This window comes from Seriola aureovittata, chromosome 16, assembly GCF_021018895.1.
Source record: "Seriola aureovittata isolate HTS-2021-v1 ecotype China chromosome 16, ASM2101889v1, whole genome shotgun sequence".
In the NCBI taxonomy this organism is placed as follows: Eukaryota; Metazoa; Chordata; class Actinopteri; order Carangiformes; family Carangidae; genus Seriola; species Seriola aureovittata.
In genome coordinates this window covers 11,464,462-11,485,704 of record NC_079379.1, presented here as the reverse complement: position 1 = coordinate 11,485,704, position 21,243 = coordinate 11,464,462, and the positions used below count along the sequence as shown (strand labels likewise).

Genomic DNA, 21,243 nt, shown 5'->3' with positions numbered 1-21,243 from the left:
CACCTACTACTGTAGATTATCTGGCACAACAATTTTGCATAGAAATTCATTGTTCCCAGAGGATGAAGCCTCTTGCTCAAATCCCTGCTGTGCCTGAGCTGCAAGCATGGCTGTAGATTCTTTGTCTTGTTCATTCATCACACAACCTCTATCGGTTTTTGTGTAGAAACAAGTGCAACGCCGTGACTGCTTTTGAAGTCTGCACTGTTCTTTCCATTTTTACAATTCATCACGTCTTCATGGCAGGCTTGTTGATTTGTGTTGAGGAGCACCGTGTCAAATCTACTTTCACATGGTGCATTTTACTGAATACATTTTTGTTCAGTTTCTTTACTTGACGATGACAGGACACATAATGCATGGAGAAAAAAAAGGGGTTGGTGAAGGGTGGAGGTGTGGTCAAAGCTCATTTTTGCCCTGGGCCCCATGCAGGTTAATCTGGCCATGAACAGGAGACGAATGCATTCTTCATTTCTCTTCAACAAGCTCTTTTGAGCTTGTTATACAACAGTATAAAGAGAAATGATGTAATGTTTGCATCAAAAAATATATTTCTATTTTCATGCAACTTTAAGGTACAGTTTGTTTAAATGAATATCTTTGTGACCTTTTTGGAGGATGTTTGGCTATCTCTGGATTACCTGCAGTTAATGACTACTAAACTGTGGCAGTGCATTGAGTTTAATGATGTCAAATGAAATGCAGGTCTGCAGATTCAAGTTGGACATAATGTGGTCTGTCACCAGGGGACTGTTTCTGTGATGTTAAGTTGTTGCAAGCCGCTCATGACTCCAGTGGTGATGCATGCAAACTTGTTCAATGTGATTTAAATGAAAACAACAACAGGCCACTTAAGTGATGTGGCAGCAAAATAACAGGATGAGTCACTGTTCTTGTCAAAAAAACTATGGGGACAGCTCCCTCATCCTTCTCCTCCAGTACAGGTGACCGTGCTGCAATATCACTACCTGCAGTAGCATCAGCTGCCTACTGTGCTGACTCAACTCAGCCAGGTCCATCTAAATGACGCTCAATGCATTTGTCGTTTCCCTGCAGAAAAAAAAACCCATATAGGTCATCTCCTTAGTGCAGGCTTCACTTCACAGCCTATAACATCGGTTATTTTAGATGTCATCCCTCCCAACCTCCTTTGACAGGCATGCGCCATCTCCATCCCGATTGTTGGTCTAAAAAGTGGGCAGTTCAGGGTTTCATATCTGGCTTCACTTTCTCTAAACTCCCTCCTTTTCTTTCCAAGCATCGGAGTCGGTCGGACCGCGGCAGTCCCAGTTCCCGGTACTAATATATACCTGCGCAGAGCATCCACAGCCGCCTTTCCCCCCCTCCTGACAGGACGGTAGTCGCACTGCAGCAAGCTGTGAGGAGCGGAGGGAAAATACTTTTTTTACAGCCGAGAAGTCAGTCCATCCCGCATCAGCTGAAATGCTGCTGAGAAGAATCCGGTAGGTTTTTTCTTTGAGTTGCTGTGATGATGATGGTGCGCAGTTCATGCGGTTTTTGTCGTGTCAAACTTCTTTTAAACTCACAAAGTCACGTTAAATGATGGTGCCATTTAAGAAAATGACCCTTCACAGGTTTATTGGGTTGTAATAGTTGCTGTCCTGAGCTGAGGTTCTGAAACCGGGGTTAGCTATTTTCTCCCCATTTTGTGCAGCTGACGCAGTTACTGAAGTATAACTTTTTTTCTCTCAAGCTTTGAGTTTTCTCTCTTTTTTTTGTTTTGTTTGTTTTCTTGCACAGCATGAAACCCAACCCGGGGCATGCAGCTGGTTGATGTGTTTCTGGAGGACTCACTTCCAATTTCTCCTCATCAGTCACTGAGATAGTCTGATAACATGAAAGTGAAAGGATGACTTAGTGTCCTCTACACTAAAACCATTCCACTGCAAAACTTCATTTTTATATTTTAAATGCTACTTTGGAGCTAGTAAAGCAAGGATGCTGCTGTATGAAAGCTCTGACATGTTGTTCCTGTGCCCTGCAGGAGACACAAGAAGCTGGGTTTTATTTGTCTTAAGTGCACTTTTAGCCTCCTCTGTTCATTTCCTGTGCTGCACCTTGGGGCTCAGGTGGACCTCAGTAATGGACAGGTAGAGCAGTGGACTTTTAAAGATTCCTCTTAGCTGATGGCTCTCTGGTCTGATGCATAACTCTGGAGCAAGTGAAACTGAAAACACTGGTTCTTCCTCACCAAACATTCACAAATAGTAGCCCACGATCATCAAATCCTAATAATAATAATCAGAGCCGTTCATTATGAGCCATCAAAACCTGAATGTAGTAGTCTAACTCAAACATGAAGCAAACAAAAGCAGATGCTGACTCAATAACCTCACCCCTAACATTCATGCTGAATTTCTATAAAGTTAATTTCATTTGTATTTGTTTTAGGAATGGGTAGAATTTCATCGGCCATTTTATGAATGGGCTTTGATGGAGTGCTGGATGTTACATAGGGAACAAGGGTGGAGGCATCTCAGGTGATGTAGTAACTCTTGTTAACTAGCCTTGTCACTCAGACCTGATTCAAATTTCACAATAAATAATTAATTAATTAATTTTCAGGCAAAGTGAATATCTCGTAGGGCATAATGAACTAATGTTACTGCATAATAATAATTTGATTAATTACAAGTCTGTAGATGAAGCTGAAGTTGAAGTTTATAAGAAAATATGCATTTAGTTGTGTCCCAAAAGAGGAACCAGATTCTCCTATTGCACTCATGTGTTATTTTGAGGTCAATGAAAAAGTCATTTTCTTCCTTTTTGTAGAATTTGGAGCAGAAAGTAAAGATCCTTGAGGCAAATCTTTTGATTTGTAATATTGGGCTTTATAAGTAAACTTTCCTATTTATTTCTTAAAATAATCCATAAAAAGCTTGAGGTATGGGAAGGGTAAATCAAGACGTAAGATGTAATAAAAGCACAAATGTATCTATTTATTTGGTTAAAGTAAAGACCTAAAGCTGGCAGCCACCTTTGTATCTGCTGGGAGAGTGAAGCAGATCTTGAATCAATGAATGTATATGAATAGTTGACTGTTTAAGAGTCTCAAATTAAAGAGTTCTTGACAGGATAATGTTATTCAGTAGTTCATTCATTGCCTTCATTCAACTCTAGTCATTGTTTTATTGTCAGTAACACATGGCAGAGCTCAGACTGGAGACACCCTGATTTCCAGGCAGAGAGGGAGTTCACAGCCAAGTGGTTTATAATAGGCAGGCCATGCACAGGCTGTGGTCCGTCCATGGAGTTGTTGAGTCAGGACTGAGATCAGGTGTTTGTTTGAAGCATCCTTTGAATCTTTCCCATTCGCACTGGGTGGTGAATCATCTGGTGGGTGTCTTTGCCAAAACTGCCATCTTGTTAGGAGACAGACATTTGGTTTATCGGAGATGTCTGTGAAATGTAGTTTGGGAGGTGGGGGTGAATCCTTTGAGCATGTGCAACTCATCGGATGTGTGGAGGCGCTTACGTTTGATGGTGCTGGCAGCCAGAGGAGTGGTGTTTAGTGAATAGTCTGACCGGGGTCTGACAGGGGAAACTTAAGTACACAGAGGCCACGTTGCGATAAACAGTGAGGAGATGACTGGACACCATCTGCTGCCTTCAGGTTCACAGATGAGGTTGTTTCTGAGCTTCACCTCAGTCCTCTCCCCTAAAGGACAGTATCCTGTTAAGAATAGTTGTTCAGTTTCCACTCACTTTAATTCTTTGGCAGCCTTTGTGTTGAGATGATGCATTTAATGGGTGACATTTTGATGGTGTTTGGTGCCCGATTTTGAAGAATGACTCCAACTTTGGTGATTAACTTCTTCAGTGATTTAAGATCTGGTGCTTAAGTAATCAGGCAGATGTCATCAGCATAGATGAGTTTGTGGGATCTAGTCTTTGGGGTTTCATTTCTACAGAGGTTTCTAAGGGTTAGTGCAGGAACTGAGAGCCTGTCCTCTTTATACATTTTATACAATGTGTGCAAAGTGAATCCTATTTTTTGTTGCCCGGAAATCCGACGATTACCCACAAAGACTAGATGAGCTGCAATAAAAAATATGGGGTTTCTGATTTTAGATTAGAAGATTTCTGCTAAGTATCAACAGTGGGTGGGGTGGAGGAGAGTAATGATAGTAAGGAATAATGGGGAAAAAGTACTATTTAAACTGGCCATTCCTCAACTTTATTCCTATTGTATATTTTGTTTGAACTCCATATCCTTGAGTCAATAAATCTGAAATCTTAAATTAAAAAAAAAACTGGAGATGAAAGGAGAGGGATAAAGCCACAATGCTCATGTGGTAGACAGAAACTTAAGGCTGAGTGGATGTCTGCCTTGTCAAAACACACGCACTGTGCATTTTAAGGGATCCCTACTGTATTTTATCATAGACCAATTAGTGCCAAAGTCAGTTCGAGCTCGGCTCTCCACAGAGCTTACATCAGTCAAACTAGTGTCTCTGCATGTTTGAACTGGCTGAACTGGGATCAGCAGTCATTTTCCATCTTATTGGTGGAGACGAGGTTTGCCTGACCTGACCATGATGCAGACTGCTGCAGAGACCACCCACAAGATGTATCAAGCAGGTTTCTGTTGTCAGCGCAGCGCCAACAGGGACCTCGGCATCTAATTATATGTTCCTTGTTTACCATTACTTCTTGCATGAAGAATCCAAGCTGGCCAGTGTTATTTTGAGCCTGATTTTTCATGTGTCTGCTCCACTGATGACCAACATGTCAGTCAACTCTCACTTACTTGTCTGCGTCTGCGGGAGGAGGGGACTGGATTAGTTCTGCTTGTGGATAATGCACTGGCTGCAGTTTCTAGACCTGTAAATGTAGTGGGTCGGCATTGATTTTTTAGCTTGACTTGCCTTCGTTGGTTACTCCCATTAAAAAGAGCAGAACTGCAGAGCGCCTGACGATGAGGCGAAACCACATATGTCAGCACATACACACACAACTCTCACAACAGCTATACCGTTTGAAAGAGTGTGCAGTGTCTTAATGTGGCCATTCCCTTTGTGCGAATCCTGCTCATTCGTAGTGGTTTAAAACTTTGCTTTTCCATCCCTGAAAAAGAGCAAGAGAAAGAGCAAGCAAGTGTGCCAGTGTCCTGTCCTTTAATTTTGCCTGAAGCCCTTTGTAAGGGAGTTGGTATGAAGTGAAAGCACAGTGTGCAGCTGTCCTCCTGGCCCACTGCTCGCTTTTTAGTGAGAGATTTTCTTGTCAAGAATACTAATAGTGATACCGCTTGTGGAGTCCACCCAGCTGGTGAGGAAACAGGGGACAATTATTCTGCCATCAAAGACAGCCATTTAATATGTCACAATTTAGTGAGCTGCATTTGTGTCAGCTGCTTACGAAGGATGCGTTTGATTTACAGACTCGGTCCTCTGTCTCACTCCAGAGGCTCTGATCTCATCTGTATTACTACTCAGCTATTATTTAGCTTTCACATTAAAGAAGACAGCCCCTGTGATGATATGTGGAGATTTTGATGAGCATCTGTGTATCGGAGTGTGATGCCCTGAGGCTCAGAATGAGGCTGCGTGTGTCAAAACTTAGAGAGACATACTGCCATCTTACGGCTGTTTATTCATCCTCATCTTGATATAAATGAAGCAAGTTCACACACACACACACACACACACACACACACACACACACACACACACACAAATGCACATGCACAGTACCTTCTCTGTGCTTTGCTATGGCTTTCTTTGGAGGCTCTTCTGCCCATCGAGAGTTTTGTTGTTTCGGTGACATTAGCAGCAGCCAAACTCTGATCTGGGACGTCTTTGTTACGTTTTTCTTGTTTAAAGCAAAGCAAGCCCAAATATCTCCTCTAAAAACAACATTATAGTATAACAGCGTATCAGAAACCCCTTCGTTAAATTCAGCCTCTCCCTCATTTTCACGCTCTCTGGTGTGGTCACACTGGAAAAGTGACAAAACAAACACCCTTTCTTTTTTGACATTGCTGTCCCATAATGCAATGTCCAAAAGAAATGGAGGAGCAGCTCACAGCTGAAAAAAAATTAGAACTAATTGCTCCAAGAAAACCTTTAGAAAAACAAAGAATGAGTATCATATTTTTGTGATAACATTATGCTGTCTCTTTGCTAAGTTTAATTGGCATTACTTGATAATGGTAGATTCATTGATGCCACATATTGTTAGTAAAATATATGTAAAAGTATGTCAATTTTTTGTAACTGCTAACTAACCAGTGTGATACTAAACATGATATAGATGTTTAAAATTACCAGAGAAGGAAGAGACACTTTGATATCAACATTAAAACTGTGCCACGTTTCTAAGTTAAAAAAAGACACTTTGGATGAATAATGATGAATGAACATTTGCAGCTTCATCATGGCCGCCTCAGGAGGTTGAGTGAGGTCACTGTGAGCGTCCTGCCATGCCTGCTGGGTTAATAACAGGGCCAGACTGGTGACGGAGCGCTGGCAGGATGCCGCTGGGCTGAGATGCCGTGTCATTAGCTCCCGGAGGTGATGAATGGCCTGTGGTCAGGAGCCTGTGCTCCCTGCTTCCCTTTGAAAACCAGAAAGGTTGCTCTTTCATACTGACTGGTTGAGCTTTGAGATACATTTTTTAGTATTTTATGGGACTTGTGTCGGCGTTTTACCCAACGATTCTGCTCCAGTGTTACGATGTCTGTAAAACAAAGAACCTCTCTGTCCAATTTAGCAGGTTTTCTCTAAATGTATGATGTATATGCCCAGTTACAAGTGTACTAGGTGCACTCAGCAAAGGTTGTAATGTTCAGTTCAGTCGAGTTTGAAACTGAGGAGGTGTTGATTCAAATTTTTTGACATTTTATTGCATTATATACAGAGGTCTTTCTGGTGTTATTTTACACAATGAAAATTAGACTTGTAAATTTGGCTCATTCACAGATCACCCAGAAATAACATTTTCCTACCCCATCCATATGAATGAGAGTAGGCTGACTACTAGAAATGACTCTCGGTATAATGCTAAGCATGTACATTACAGGAATAATGTTCCTTTTTTTAAAATTCTGATGGGAGTTTAAATGACATCTACTCCCAAAGGCAGATTCTATGGTCAACTTTGTTTCTTGCTTCAATTTATAAGTTAGTTGGAGTTTTGGGTTTATCTGCCCACATGAAGTTCTCATTTGTTTTTACAGAATGAATCTTCTCTATTTCCAGTGATGATATTCAGCCCTAAATTATGTTACATGAAAGCAGCAAATCATATTAAATACAAATGAGCTAAGACTCAGAACACTACAGTGTAACTGGGATACTGCCTTTTCCCCCAGCTATATGTACATGTGCAAGACTAAAACCACAGTAGGTGGATGCTGTGGTGGAGGCACTGTTATACAGGTTGTGACCTTTAATATTACAATAAATCAATTTGGCTAGATCAATGGAGCGTGTTCCCCTGACTAGCTGAACCAACACAATACATGACTTCCGGTATCAGAAATTGCTCTGCCTATTAAAGGTTAAATATGTGTGAAATTGGAAACTGGAAATGAATCATTCATTCATCACTTTTTATGTCCTTTCCTTCCTGAATCTAGTCATCTGTGTCAAAAATGAGTCTTGTCTTAGATTTAATTGTGTTTATCTCTTTATCTCCATAGACATGTCCAGATTCTACCACTTCTCTGTGCAGTGTGCTGTCTCACTCTGGCCTTCCCCACCCAAACACCATCTGCATATGGTACGTCTACATTTTACCATTATCTCTTACCTTTAGTGAAAATATTTATGAGTCATAATATGACATAAAATACTCATTTAGTTATAAGCGAAGAATACAAAGGTCCGTTTAATAGTGAGGGGAATGATTCTCAGCAAAGTTACAGAACCGCTCCGCTCTTCACGCTCTGTATCCTCTGTCTTTTTTTCTGCAGATGACGTCCAGTCCCTCCAGGTGAACATCCCCCACTCAGATCTGGTTTTTGCCCCACTGGGCAGCTCCATCTCCATCCCCTGCTTCGTGTCTCTGTCTTCCACACCTACCACTTCCTCCTCTTCCCCGGTCGAACCGCGGGTCAAGTGGACTGTGGTGTCTGGTGGGGTGGAGACGCAGATCTTGGTGGCGCGGGGTCAAAGGGTGAAGGTCAACGAAGCGTACATAGATCGTGCGGCATTGCTCAACCACACATCTTCCCCAGATGACCTGTCACTCTGGCTGGGAGATTTGCGCTCCAGTGACTCGGGTCACTATCGCTGCGAGGTGCAGCAGGGCCTGGAGGACGCCAGTGACCTCGTACAACTCAAAGTCAAAGGTAAAAAAACGGCAGACATGGATCATTGTCGAACCTTTTGTTTGCATTGTAACAATAGGAATTGGTGTATTAATGGGATTATGCACAGTATGTTGTGCTTCCTGTGTGACTACCACGATGCCCCTGACTGATTTTGCTGTTACTGTAGCTGGTAAAGTCATTCTTCATGGTATTATTAATGGAATGATTTGTATACTCTCATTCTTAAAGTGTTCATAATGTGTGTTTACTTTGTGTTTTTAGGTGTTGTATTTCACTACAGAGATGCTTTGGGCCGGTATGCGTTTTCCTTCCATCAGGCCCAGAGGGCTTGTGAGGCCATCGGGGCAGAAATCGCCACCGCTGACCAGCTGCTGGCGGCTTATTATGACGGATATGAGCAGTGTGATGCAGGCTGGCTGGCAGACCAGTCTGTCAGGTATTTCCTCACCACTGAGTCTTCCGTATGATGTTCACACTCAAACTGCACAAATATTCAAGCACTCAAACCTGTGCCAGTTACATTGTTTAGTCTTTCATTCACATTTTCCCAAAATCAAGCCTGATATGATCTACCTCTTTTTTTTTTTTTTTTTTTTAGAAATTACAGAATCTGTGGTATTTAACGTGGATGATCAGTATGAATGAATTGTTAACACTGACTTGCTGTTCAGACAAATGTTAAGAAGTTAATGTTACATAAGAAATGCTGACTCTTTCCATTCTCCCAGATACCCAATCCAAGTGCCCCGTGAAGGTTGCTATGGAGACATGGATGGGCAACCAGGAGTGAGAAACTACGGGACAATGGACCCAGATGATCTTTTTGATGTTTATTGTTACGTGGAACAAATTGATGGTATGAATAATATCACATATCTCTATAGCTAAAACCTCACTGATGTTAGACAGTACTGATATCAATATTTGAGAGCTAAAAAGCAACAATAACAATATATCAGCCATTATTTATTTCACCATTTTTGAGCCCCTAAATTTTGTTGTTATAGTGAGAATTGTGTGTAACATTTGTACTAAACAGGATAGGTCTCTTTTGAATAAGGAACATTCAGCCAATATTATCTGTCACACCAATGTATCTCAGGCTATATCCACATATAACCATGAGAAATTCAGTGATCTGAATAAAGAAATACTGTACATACTATAAAATAAAATAATGAAACTTTATATGAATGTTTTGTGTTTGTAGGAGAGGTGTTCCACGACCCCGTCCCACAGCAGCTGTCATTTGATGAAGCACAGGCATACTGCAGAGGTGCAGGGGCAGAGCTGGCTACAACAGCACAGCTGTACTTGGCATGGAGTGAAGGTCTGGACCGTTGCAGCCCTGGCTGGCTGTCTGATGGCAGTGTGCGTTACCCCATCATAACCCCCAGAGAGCGCTGCGGAGGCCCTCAGACAGGTGTCAAAACCCTTTACCGCTTCAGCAACCAAACTGGCTTCCCAGAGCCGTCCAGCCTTCATGACGTTTATTGTTTGAAAGGTGAGTTTTGTGTTTTGTGCCTAAAAAATGATTGTGCATTAAATAGAATTTAAATTGCATGTCAAAGATGTATTGGATGTTCATTACTGCTCATTTGAACAAAAATTTTAACTATGAATACTATAGACACACAGTAATCAATCCTTTGCTTTGCTCTTTATGAAATACATATTATATAAAAACAATTTGTGGACATTCTGATATTATTATTATATTATTTACAATTTGTATGTATGTAATTAAACTGTAAAGAGATAGTCTAAAGTTGTTTTCATAGCTGTTATATCATATTTTTTAACTACTTATCTGTCTTCTACAGATAACAGAATTGCTCCCACTGACTCTCCTATGGACTACATGGCCACAGAGCCTGAAGACTTTGGACAAGATGTAGTTATTCTTACGGAACCAGATCAAGAGCTGAAACTGAACCAACATGCTGAGCAAGTGGAGAGAGAGGCTCAAAGTGTGCTTGAATCTTTTCCCTTTGTCTCCCAATCTTCCACTGAGGAAAACCTGGTTGACACACACTCAACAGTAATATCAGACACAACAGAGTCTCCTCTCAACACCACATCCACATCGGACTACTTAAAGGCGTTTAATGAAACTTCATCTCCTTCAGAAATGAGCTCTCACTCCCAGAATCCTGCAGCACTGGGGAACAGCACCAGCAGCACAGAAACCTACAATTTCCCACAAAACACATCATTACTGCCCAGTGTTTACAATGAGACAGATTCCCACCAGAACTTGAACTTCACCTTTCACCAATTTGAATTTGAAAACACCACAGGGTTTCCTGAACCATCATATGAACCTCACACACATAACCAGACAACACCAGACACAAACCCTGAAGAGTTTACGCAACCATCTGAGAGGCCGAAGGAATCTCCAGAAATACAAGAGCCCAACTTTGGTTTAAACAGATCACAGGCCAATTACAGCATTACAGAGAGCAACTATACTCAAGAGGAGAATATCCCGGTGGCAACTTCAATGACTCCTGACAACATGCTCCAGGTGAAGATGGAAGAGGCAACAGTAGCAGAGCCTTGGCAGATGTCCCTCATGACTCAGTCACCAAGAGAAGAAGGAGAGCTTCTTACACAAACTACCGAAGCTCCCATCAAAAACCTAACTTCACTGTGGCTCCCTCTTGATGGATCTGGAGATAGTTCTCAAGGTATGAATTTAATAGCATTATAATATAAAACAGTCTACAGCCATGCTAGCAGCTCTGTGAGGCTGTACTTAGCTTAATACCAACATGTACACAATGGCAATGCTAACATCCTGATGATTAGCATGTATAATGTTTTCCATGTTCATCATCTTAGTTTAATGTGTAAGCATGTTAACGTTTGCTAACTAGCACTAAATACAAAATATAACCAAGTCTGATGGGAATGCCATTAGTTGTACAGTATTTGTTCTTAAACCAAAGTACTTGACACATACAAAGTCATCCTTTTGGCACTAGCTGCGGCAAATTTCATGGCAATCCACCGATTATCAATTGGCCTTTCAAGCCAAAAAATGTCAACCCCATGGTAGAGTGGAATAATCAAGGCATAGCCAAACACAGTGAGATTTGTTCTCTTGGGACCAGGGATATTTGTGCAAAATTTCATCTTAATCCCTCCAGTAGCTGTTGAGATATTTCAGTCTCAACCAAAGTGGTCACTGCAGTCCATAGAGCCATATGCTAGCATGGTTAGAACCATCAATATCTTAATAGAGCTACTTCAGATACTTAAATAGTTAAAGATTTAAACTTGTTTTGTTTTTTTTCCAGAGAGTGACCTGGACGTTGAAGTAGTCAGCTTCATCTCAACATCAGATTATTCCACTTCCAGCTTCACCACTCATCCATCACTTTCCGCTACAGCTAGCAGCGCTCCAGCTGACACTCAGACTGTACTCCCAGATCCAACGTCTTCATCCGGGTCACAAAATATTGACAATCTGGGCTTCGAAATCCTCTCCACAGTACCACAATTATGGGAGTCTTCCATTTCTAAACAGGAAGGAAGTACAAGCTTAGAAACTGAAGACACAGTCACCACAGAAAGTGAGGAAAAACGGCTGCACCCGACAAAGGCTGAAGAAAACCTAGTTTCTGGAGTAAGTTTAGCTACCACTGAGTCTCCAGAGGAGTTCAACACCTCTCAGTTGCCTACTGATTCCACCACAGCACAGTATCAGACATCATCATACAGAGTGTATTTAAATACTGTGACCACTGCTTATGAAGAGGCAAGTGGACAAGAGCCTGGTACAGTTGCTGCAATCCTTGGAGAAGAAATTGAAGTTGCTCCAACCCTTGAAGAGGATGTTACAGTTAGCCGAGTCCCTGAAGAGGAAGTTAAAGTTTCCCCAACAATTGAAGAGGCTAAAGTTTCCTTTTCACTGGAACAGGAAGTTAAAGTTTCCCCAACAATTGAAGAGGCTAAAGTTTCCTTTTCACTGGAACAGGAAGTTAAAGTTTCCCCAACCCCTGAAGGGGACATTACAGTTACCCCAAACTTTGAGGATGAAGTTAAAGTTGCACCAACTTTGCCCCAAGAAGAAGCCAAAGTTTCCTTTTCACCGGAAGAGGAAGCTTCAGTTTTCCCAACCTATGAAGAAGAAACTAGTGTTGCTCCATTGGATGAAGAAGAAGCTAGCATTGCTCCAATACTTGAAGAAGAAGCTCACATTGCTCCAACCCTTGAAGAAGCTACTGTTTCCCTGACTCTTGAAGATGCAAATGTTGCGCCAACTCTTGAAGAAGCAAATGTTGCGCCAACTCTTGAAGAAGCTAAAGTCTCCCCAACCCTTGAAGAAAAAACTGTTTCCCCAACCATAGAAGAAGAAGCTAACATTTCCCCAACCCTTGAAGTAGAAGCTAATGTCACCCCAACCCTTGAAGAAGAAGCTTACATTGCTCCAACCATTGAAGAAGAAGGTAGTGTCGCCCCAACCCTTGAAGAAAAAGCTAATGTTTCCCCACCCTTTGAAGAAGAATCTAACATTGCCTCAGCCTCAGAGGAAGATGCTTCCATTGCCTCAACTGTTGAGGAGGAATTTACCATCTTTCCTCTTGATTCTCAAACATCTAACTGGGCTCTGCTGACCACCACAACTGGACCCCAAGAATCTCTGAATGATCTTGAGTACAGCGGAAAAACCTCCTCCATCACGTCCACAGCAGTTTTAGATGCCTCCTCAAGTACAAAACCCACCGCTGCTACCACAAAGACGACTACCGCCACCATCACAACCACCACACACTGGTCCAGACGCAGCTGGAGCCCGACAACCTCAACAGCCACTGTTCACCACAAGACGACAGAGCCCCAGAAGGTGATGCACCTCATACCACCAGTGGATCAGGGTCTGGTGGATGTTGAGTTTAGTCTCACCCAGCCGCCCACTCTGCTTATCTTGCCCAATGAGAGGGCAGCTGTAGGCGGTACAGGGAAAGCTTCAGGTAATGTTAAAGCCACTCTCATCAGCCTAACCGTCCTCCTCTTGCTACTCGACGCAATGATCCACTAAAATCCCTGGTCTGTCCTCTGCCCCAACCTGCCTTTATTCCATTTTTCTGTAAAACACCTCCCCTCCTTTTCAAACGACTTCCCACGTTTGTTTCACTTGTCTCAGAAAGCCCACTCACCCTTCTGACTCCTCCCACTTCTCACTTCTGTCCTTGTGATCCCACCTCCCCTTCAAGATACTCACACCGGGACAGCTCCCATTTGACGTTTGTCAACAGTCCAGTCTTGTTATGCATGATGTTTTCTTCCTCATCCAAAGATTGACTTCTGTGAAGTACTGTAATATAGTGGTATGCTTGAATGAGTGTTTTAGTGCTTCTACTACATGACACATGGTTTTATGCAAGAGTGATGGTTACAGCAGTAAACATTTCACAGAACATTGATCAGTGGATTTTGTTTTCAGAAAATAATCCCTTCACCAAACAAGTGCAAATTATTCTCTGCACCATCATTTTCTTCCTGCTAACTGTCAAAACTCACCATGTTTTTTGCAGTAATCTGGAAGTAACATTTTAAAGGGACTCTGTAACAGCATTTACATTGAATGTAACAGCACTGACCAGTGCTATCGCAATAATGTATTATATTTAATCCATAACTGTCAGGTCATCAACTGTTAAAAACTGTTCTCTTTCCTCAGATTTTCAGACTATTGCTATTTTAGATAGTTTAGTACCAGAAGCACAGATTATTATTATGTTTATAAGCACAAATATTGTTCAGTGATGATTGGTTGTGAGTGGTAACACTTAGCAACAAGTTTTTGAATGTTCTTATTTGGGACATTAATGTTTCATACTTAGATCATGTTCTATTGTTTAATCATAATCATTCAAGATTTGTACAGTATTGTGTTTTTAGGTGTGATAATGATAAAGTCAACTAAGTGATGTTTGTTTCTCGTCTTGCCATCAGTTTAAATCTCTTATTTTGTTTTCCTACGATCTCAAACATTTTTGTTTGAAATTTGAAATGTCTCAGTATATAAGATATATTGAGATTAGTTTAGTCATTTTGTAGTTTCTACAACTAAATAAAGCAGCCTCAGAAACCTCTAAGGAAACCCAGTTCTGCCAAGAAAAGAAAAAAGTTAAAAATAAAAGTAAAAATCTTGATGGTAAGTCAGAACTTTCACTACATGTAACAATGTGTGGGAAAAATGGGTTTCTGCAGAACTGGCATAATTGGCATAAACTAATCCAGGGAAGTGCTGTTCAACACAATGGGTTGTTACAAGTCTAATATTTTAATCAGAGAAAGAGGGAATTTTATTTATAGACATTTCATTAGAGGGGAACTCACTGTAGTTACATCAAAGTGATGCAGCACAGTTCTTCAGCAGAACTTAAAAACAGAATTTATAATGGTGCAAAGATATTACGAACCAGAGTGGCACTGCATTTGGCTCCATACAGGCACTTTCAGATTATTTAAAGATAAGATAATCGTTCCAGTCACCCATATTTCTGGTGATAATTGACTCGCCTTGTGCAGCAGCTTCACTCAGCATGTTTGCAATTACATTCAGGACTAGAGTCTCTCCAAATATATATTCTACAAAATCTTATTTAAAAAGTATATTAACAAAACAATATACATAGTAATTGAAAATATAATGACTCATGAGTATCATTATTCTTGGGAAAGTAATGATTTTTATAAAAAAAAAGTTAATTAAAAATAAATTACAAGAGAAAGCAGCTGATACACAAGAACCGCTGAATGGAGGACAAAATATTTCACTGCATTTATCATGGTGGTGATGATGTACATCATGTCAGATTTGTCCACATCTGCTACAAGTCAAACTGAAACCCACTAACACGCTACAATTAATCCAAGGTTGCAGGTACAGTTTTGTTTTATTGATTATGATTTTATGCACTTTTTTTTACTGTTAAGAGTTTTACTATTCATGGTGATGAAAAAGTAAGGAAAGCATTTGCACTTGCATATCTGTGTAGCATGTTTTTTCACATTTAATCTCGACTTCAGCATCTCCAATACACCTAAATTTGGTGAGCAGTTTACATATAGGACTGTTCATAGTGATAAAATACTGGAGTGTTTGCAACTTGTAAAGGCTGAGAAACACAGTGGGAAAGCCACCACTCATTCAGTAATTACCAAACTCACATCATCACCTACATGCAATTTATAGACATGTGAGGAAAACTAAACTACAACTGTAAAATACATCATGCAGACTCTTCACAGAGTGAGAATTGAACCTTAGTGCTGCAAAAACTTGTGACAGGTTTCATTGTTTTATACTTAACTTCAAAGGCATCTCAATGGTTTTCCATGCCCCAGTTTTACTTTGACTGCATATGATCCTCATTAGTCTTGTGTAAGGCAGTTATTACTTTTCATACACACACTGACTCAAAAAGATCAGTCTAAATAGTAGTATGTGAGTGTTAAGTATAATGACAGACACCACAGAGTTCTTGTTTATAGGGTGTCAGAGGAAACAAATAAACCAAAACCACTTGTAAAATGTTTCATTTCAGTTTGGACACACTGCCACCATTTTGCTTTCTTTAACAATTTTAAAAATTTAAACTGAAAGAATCACTCTTTTTTCTTCAGGGCTTTAAAATAACTACCCTCTGATGCTAACACTTGCTTAAGCTGAAGAGATATTTCCTTTGTACAGTGTAATCATCCATACAGGAGTTAGACAACACGAAGTCATCATTTTCCAAATATGTGACACAAATGTCAACCTAGCATAAGAAAGTACACGTTTTATGTGAAAAGAAATGATAAATGATTAATTCATGACATTGTTTAAGAGTTAATTGAACTGTCACATGATGCAACAGCCACCGCAAGGCGCTTGAAATAATTTTTTTTCACCCCTTCAATTTAGTTCAGTCGAATTCTGAATAATGGGCCTTTGTGAGATTTTGTTAGAGGGTTTAATGAATGTACACAGGTATAAAGGTTGAAACACCTATCATCAGAAGAGGAAGTTTCACTGTAGAAACTCAATGCCAGGTGTCTCAATCAACATGCACTATTATGTATTTGTATCCCCCATGACGTGTGACATACTGAAATATGTAACAACAAATTGAAGCTATTTCTGCTCCTGCACACCATCAAGACAGTATACTTTGGTAGAGAGTAGTTACTGAAACAAATCACAGCAATGTCTGATGATTATCATGTGTGACTGTGTTATTGCATTTCAAAAGGAACATTGTTGGGTTTCTCCAAATATAATGTGTTGGCATATTAAACACAAGAAACATGTATATAGATATAGATAGTATAGAAACTGGTTATGAGGAAGAAAATTTTGCTTTGTTTTGAGTGACATGCCTGCTGATGTCCTTCTAAATTAATACGACCCAGTCACACAGTGTGATATCATTCGTCATCGTTAAGACTTCACCATATACAAGTATGAAAAGTCATTAAGGAGGAATGGGAGAAAAAGACAGAAAGATTATCTAGGAAGACCCACCCAAACCTGCTGCAAGAAAAGGACCTGAGGGGTTTGACACTCTCTGAAGTTTGTCCTCTGCTGCCATCTGTTGGCTTATGTGGATGATGATGCTTTTTTTTATGCATGATACATTTTATCTGAGGATGTGTCCTGAAATGTGCCACTTGTTCTACGTGTTTATTTTCCTCTCCGTATATGTAAATTCATTTAACTCATGTGCACATATATCTTAATGTTTTTGTTGCACTTAATTACAATTTTTTACAGAGGACACGTGCACAATAGATTTGATACTTGATTTCAAGATTTCTTTTTTAGAAAAAGACAGTAATATTAATTGTGAGCTGCCTTTTTGATTCACCAAATCCACCTCTTTCTGATAATTCTCTTGCTTTCATTTTTACTTGCACATGCAAATCTTTCTGTTTCTGTGCACTCTTAACAATAACATATTGTATACATACTGTGTCCTTTGCTCTCATGTAGTATAAGCAGCAGATTCATCTCCTAATGACTGGACCTCTGTTGTGTTTCAGATGCCTGTTTGGACGACCCCTGTTTTAATGGAGGCACCTGCACAGACCAAGATGGGCAGATTAAATGTCTCTGTTTACCAACGTATGGAGGAGACTTCTGTCAGACCGGTGAGCTCCCTACTGTTTTTTTTTATGTGGAAATCAGGATTACCAACTGGGGAAAGCAGGTGCCTGGGTCCCCCAGACCCCCAAGGGCACCAAAAGCCCCTGGTGCTGATGGTAATTTTACTAATTACAAAATTTAAATTATTTGTTTTAAATTTTTATAATCACATTGCTGTTTCAATCAGATTTTGTGATATATGTTGTGTCACATTTCCTATGTTGTTTGTCTGTGAGTCATTATTGTTGCTGCCCATTTTTGCTTTTAATCAAAACAAGGCTTTCCTGGTCACATAAGAGATCAATAAAAAAGAAAAATGTCAAGCCGTTGTACCAGTAAGAAAGTACAATACAAACTAAGGTGGGTCCTGCATTATCAACTTCATGTGCCACTAATGTGCCAATAATAAAAACGTTTGTTTGATCAAATTACCTCAAACAAACTGTCACATGGCAAAGTAGTTAGAATTCAGCATAGCAGATGGTTTCTGGGTGTCTGTGTTAATCTGCCCATGCATTTACTCAAAGCAATTTAGCATTTAAGGATAAATCGCGCATGTATGTATGTCTGCAACTGTATGTCTAAAGGCTTCCGTTCTCCTCCTCTGTGTTTCTCTCAGACTTGGAGCGATGTGAACCCGGCTGGGACAAGTTTCACGGTTTCTGTTACCGACACTTCAGCCAGCGTCTGAGCTGGGAGGTCGCAGAGCAGCACTGTCGCATGCAGGGAGCTCACCTGGTGTCCATCATGACCCCTGAGGAACAGAATTATATCAACAGTAGGTTCACTGTGCCGACTGTTTGTATATACAGGAAATTAAATACTTCATTTATTTATTGTTTCATGAGGACTGAGGTTTTTGTTTTTTCTAATTTATCTTATTGTCCTCCTCCCCAGGCAACTACAAAGAATACCAGTGGACTGGTCTGAACGATAAGACCATCGAGGATGATTTCCGTTGGTCTGACGGCAACCCACTGGTGAGTAATATTAGAAACCAGGAGAAACATATACACATGCTTGTAGGCTAGCATACTGTGTGACCACCAAACATTTCACAGGGCGTCACAAGAAGATGAACACCTCTTAGATGAAGCAAAATGAGTTTTTTTTTAAGTTAAGATGTTGAAAACCTTACCGAACATTTGGTATTTTCTTCTTCCACTTTCATACTTCATTTATTAGATTTCTCCATTTTTTGATAGTGGTTGTTTGATTTGTGTTGATTCTCTAATTATTTGACATTAAGCAAATTATTTTCTTGTTTATGATTCAATCCATTTATTACATCATACACTTGGGAAAACTTGGACCCAGATTATATTGCTTTGATACCTTTTTTTATTTCACCAAAAACAAATCTTGATTCATTTTAGTTTTTCAAACATTAACAGAGTTGTACCCTACCTAAAAGAAATAGAATATTATTATGTGATATAAAGTCATAGAACACATGCACAGACTTCAGATTTCCATACAGTATGTTATGATTATTATATCCTTGCATGCAAAAAACAAATAAATCTAAAAATCTGAAAGCTTAAATCTCTTTTCTCTCCGTGTTTACAGCTGTATGAGAACTGGTACAGAGGGCAGCCGGACAGCTATTTTCTCTCTGGAGAAGACTGTGTGGTGATGGTGTGGCACGATGACGGACGCTGGAGTGATGTGCCCTGCAACTATCACCTGGCCTACACCTGCAAGAAAGGCACTTGTGAGTAAATGAAAGAGAATGAACACTGAAGTCATTATTTAAAGCTGCTTATGAATGGGCTCAGCTCCCTCATGTGGTTGTTTTGGGTTATTACATCACCATGTATCAGTTGAATAAATCATGGATGCAAAGTTGTGAATAAATATGAGATCACAAGTGTTTCTCTCTTCCAACAGCCTCATGTGGTCCACCACCGAAGGTCCGAAATGCCTCCATATTTGGAAAAACTCGACAGAGATACGAAACTAATGCAGTTGTACGTTATCGTTGTGCCGCGGGTTTCCAGCAGAGACTAAATCCTCTGATCAGGTGTCTGTCTGGAGGCATGTGGGAGAGGCCCCAAATTCTGTGCTTCCCTGGTAAGATAAGAGATTAGCTTAATCCCTGACAAAAACAATCTTTATTTCCTAAAACCTTCATGAAATGTACTGTCAGATGGCAGTGATCTTCTTGTACACTATGTCTGATATAGGGCTTGGTAATTGCATTTATAGTCTGCACTTTCAGGATGAATAAACATCATACACATAAAAGAAGAAAATAAGAACAAAGGGAGATAAAATATAAAAGCAAAAAAAAAAACTAAAAAAGATTTTTAAAATGTGGTGTTATACATAAGATTAAAGCATACACAGGAAAAAATACTCAAAAATTCATATGATTTCTTTATTTTTAGAGGCTGGAGGTTCCACCCAGCACCCTGAGGTGACATCACTGACCAACAACAACAACTTTGCAGCAGGTGAAGACGAATTTGAAGCCACTAAGGAGACACCACAGTACTGGGACATCAAGTTTTAAAAAACAGCCATGCTTTCCTTGTCTTGTTTTCTTAAACTCTGCTGTTGTAACATGACAAGGTGTAAAGAACCGAGTGCTTTTACCAATGAATGCTCAAACAGGACAAAATGAACCACAAAAACATAGAAAACACAGAACTGAAGCTCCACTTTGCCAAGGAGCCTGAGTGCACACAAAGGCTCTAGTTTCTTCTGACGGAGACACTGTTTACTTAAAAAACATTCCTATTTTTTGATGTCCTTTAAAACACTTTCTAATGTAATTTCTAAGGAGATTTTTAAGGGTTAATGCGGTGACTGGTGGAGCTAAAAAGAGGTTTAGGTAAAGTGATTACCCGATGAGTCCTTTTCACTAGAAAGAAATACAGTAAATTACTATGCCAGCTCCAAATCTACATTAATAGCTATTCTATTTGTGGTTTTACATCAAGAACCTTTTTATGAAATGGTGCTAATGTCTTCAAGACCGTTCTATCCAACAGAGATTTTTGTTTTCAGTGTAATGTAGGAATACAGATATTTTCCTGCTTTTCAAAGAAACCTACAACTCCAAAGCACAAAGTCAACCATAACAAATAGTCAATAAATACTGTACATATATTAGTTTTCACACCTGTGATTGCTGTCCGCATTTTTCCAAGAGAAACCTTTGATTTCCAGCAGACACAGTTTTGTTCGTCAGCTTTATGTTGTAATAAAGTTTTGTAGAACAGAGCGAAGAATAAATTGTTCTCTTATTTTACCCTTAGCACTGTGTGTGGGCTTCATTTCATGTGTGAGGTGGACATAGTAATGAAAAGCTGACCCTGATTTTTGGTGATTTAGTCTGTGTTAACAGAAAAAGTAGAGATTCCACAATGTACAAGGTGTTTTAAGAGGGAAAAGATGACACTGAAAGGAGGATTTTGATAAAAAACCTTTGAATTTCTTAAATGAAGCGAAATCCATTGGGGACGTGAACTAGACCCTGTTCTTCTGTCATACAGGAGCTCCACCTGGGAAGCTTATTTCTTTTTAGTATTTCTGAAGTATTCAGAAGTATTTCTGAAATATTCTAACTGCGCTAAAAATTAGTAAAAGTAAATACGTTGAGATTAATTCTCATCAACAAAACTGACAGTCAAAGAAAAAGTGGGGTGTCAATTTCATAAAGACTTCCTAACTCTAATATAATTTCAAAGGCTATAAAAACAACAACAACAACAACAACAACAACAACAACAACAACAACAACAACAACACAATCAAGGTCAGGTGACCAATATGGTGTGCACGAGCGCCCCAA

The 21,243-nt window shown here is 39.9% G+C and overlaps 1 protein-coding gene across 1 annotated transcript; it reads left to right on the top strand.

Moving 5' to 3' along the window:
• Positions 1–1,193: 1,193 nt before the first annotated feature.
• Positions 1,194–20,706, top strand: LOC130184206 (brevican core protein-like). Its single transcript, XM_056400076.1, has 14 exons — positions 1,194–1,463; positions 7,664–7,743; positions 7,937–8,314; positions 8,558–8,732; positions 9,025–9,152; positions 9,507–9,800; positions 10,120–10,989; positions 11,602–13,278; positions 17,342–17,449; positions 18,064–18,222; positions 18,342–18,424; positions 19,014–19,158; positions 19,335–19,517; positions 19,835–20,706. Exons 1-14 carry the CDS (start codon positions 1,444–1,446, stop codon positions 19,957–19,959), a joined length of 4,425 nt encoding a protein of 1,474 aa, XP_056256051.1. The 5' UTR covers positions 1,194–1,443; the 3' UTR covers positions 19,960–20,706.
• Positions 20,707–21,243: the final 537 nt, after the last annotated feature.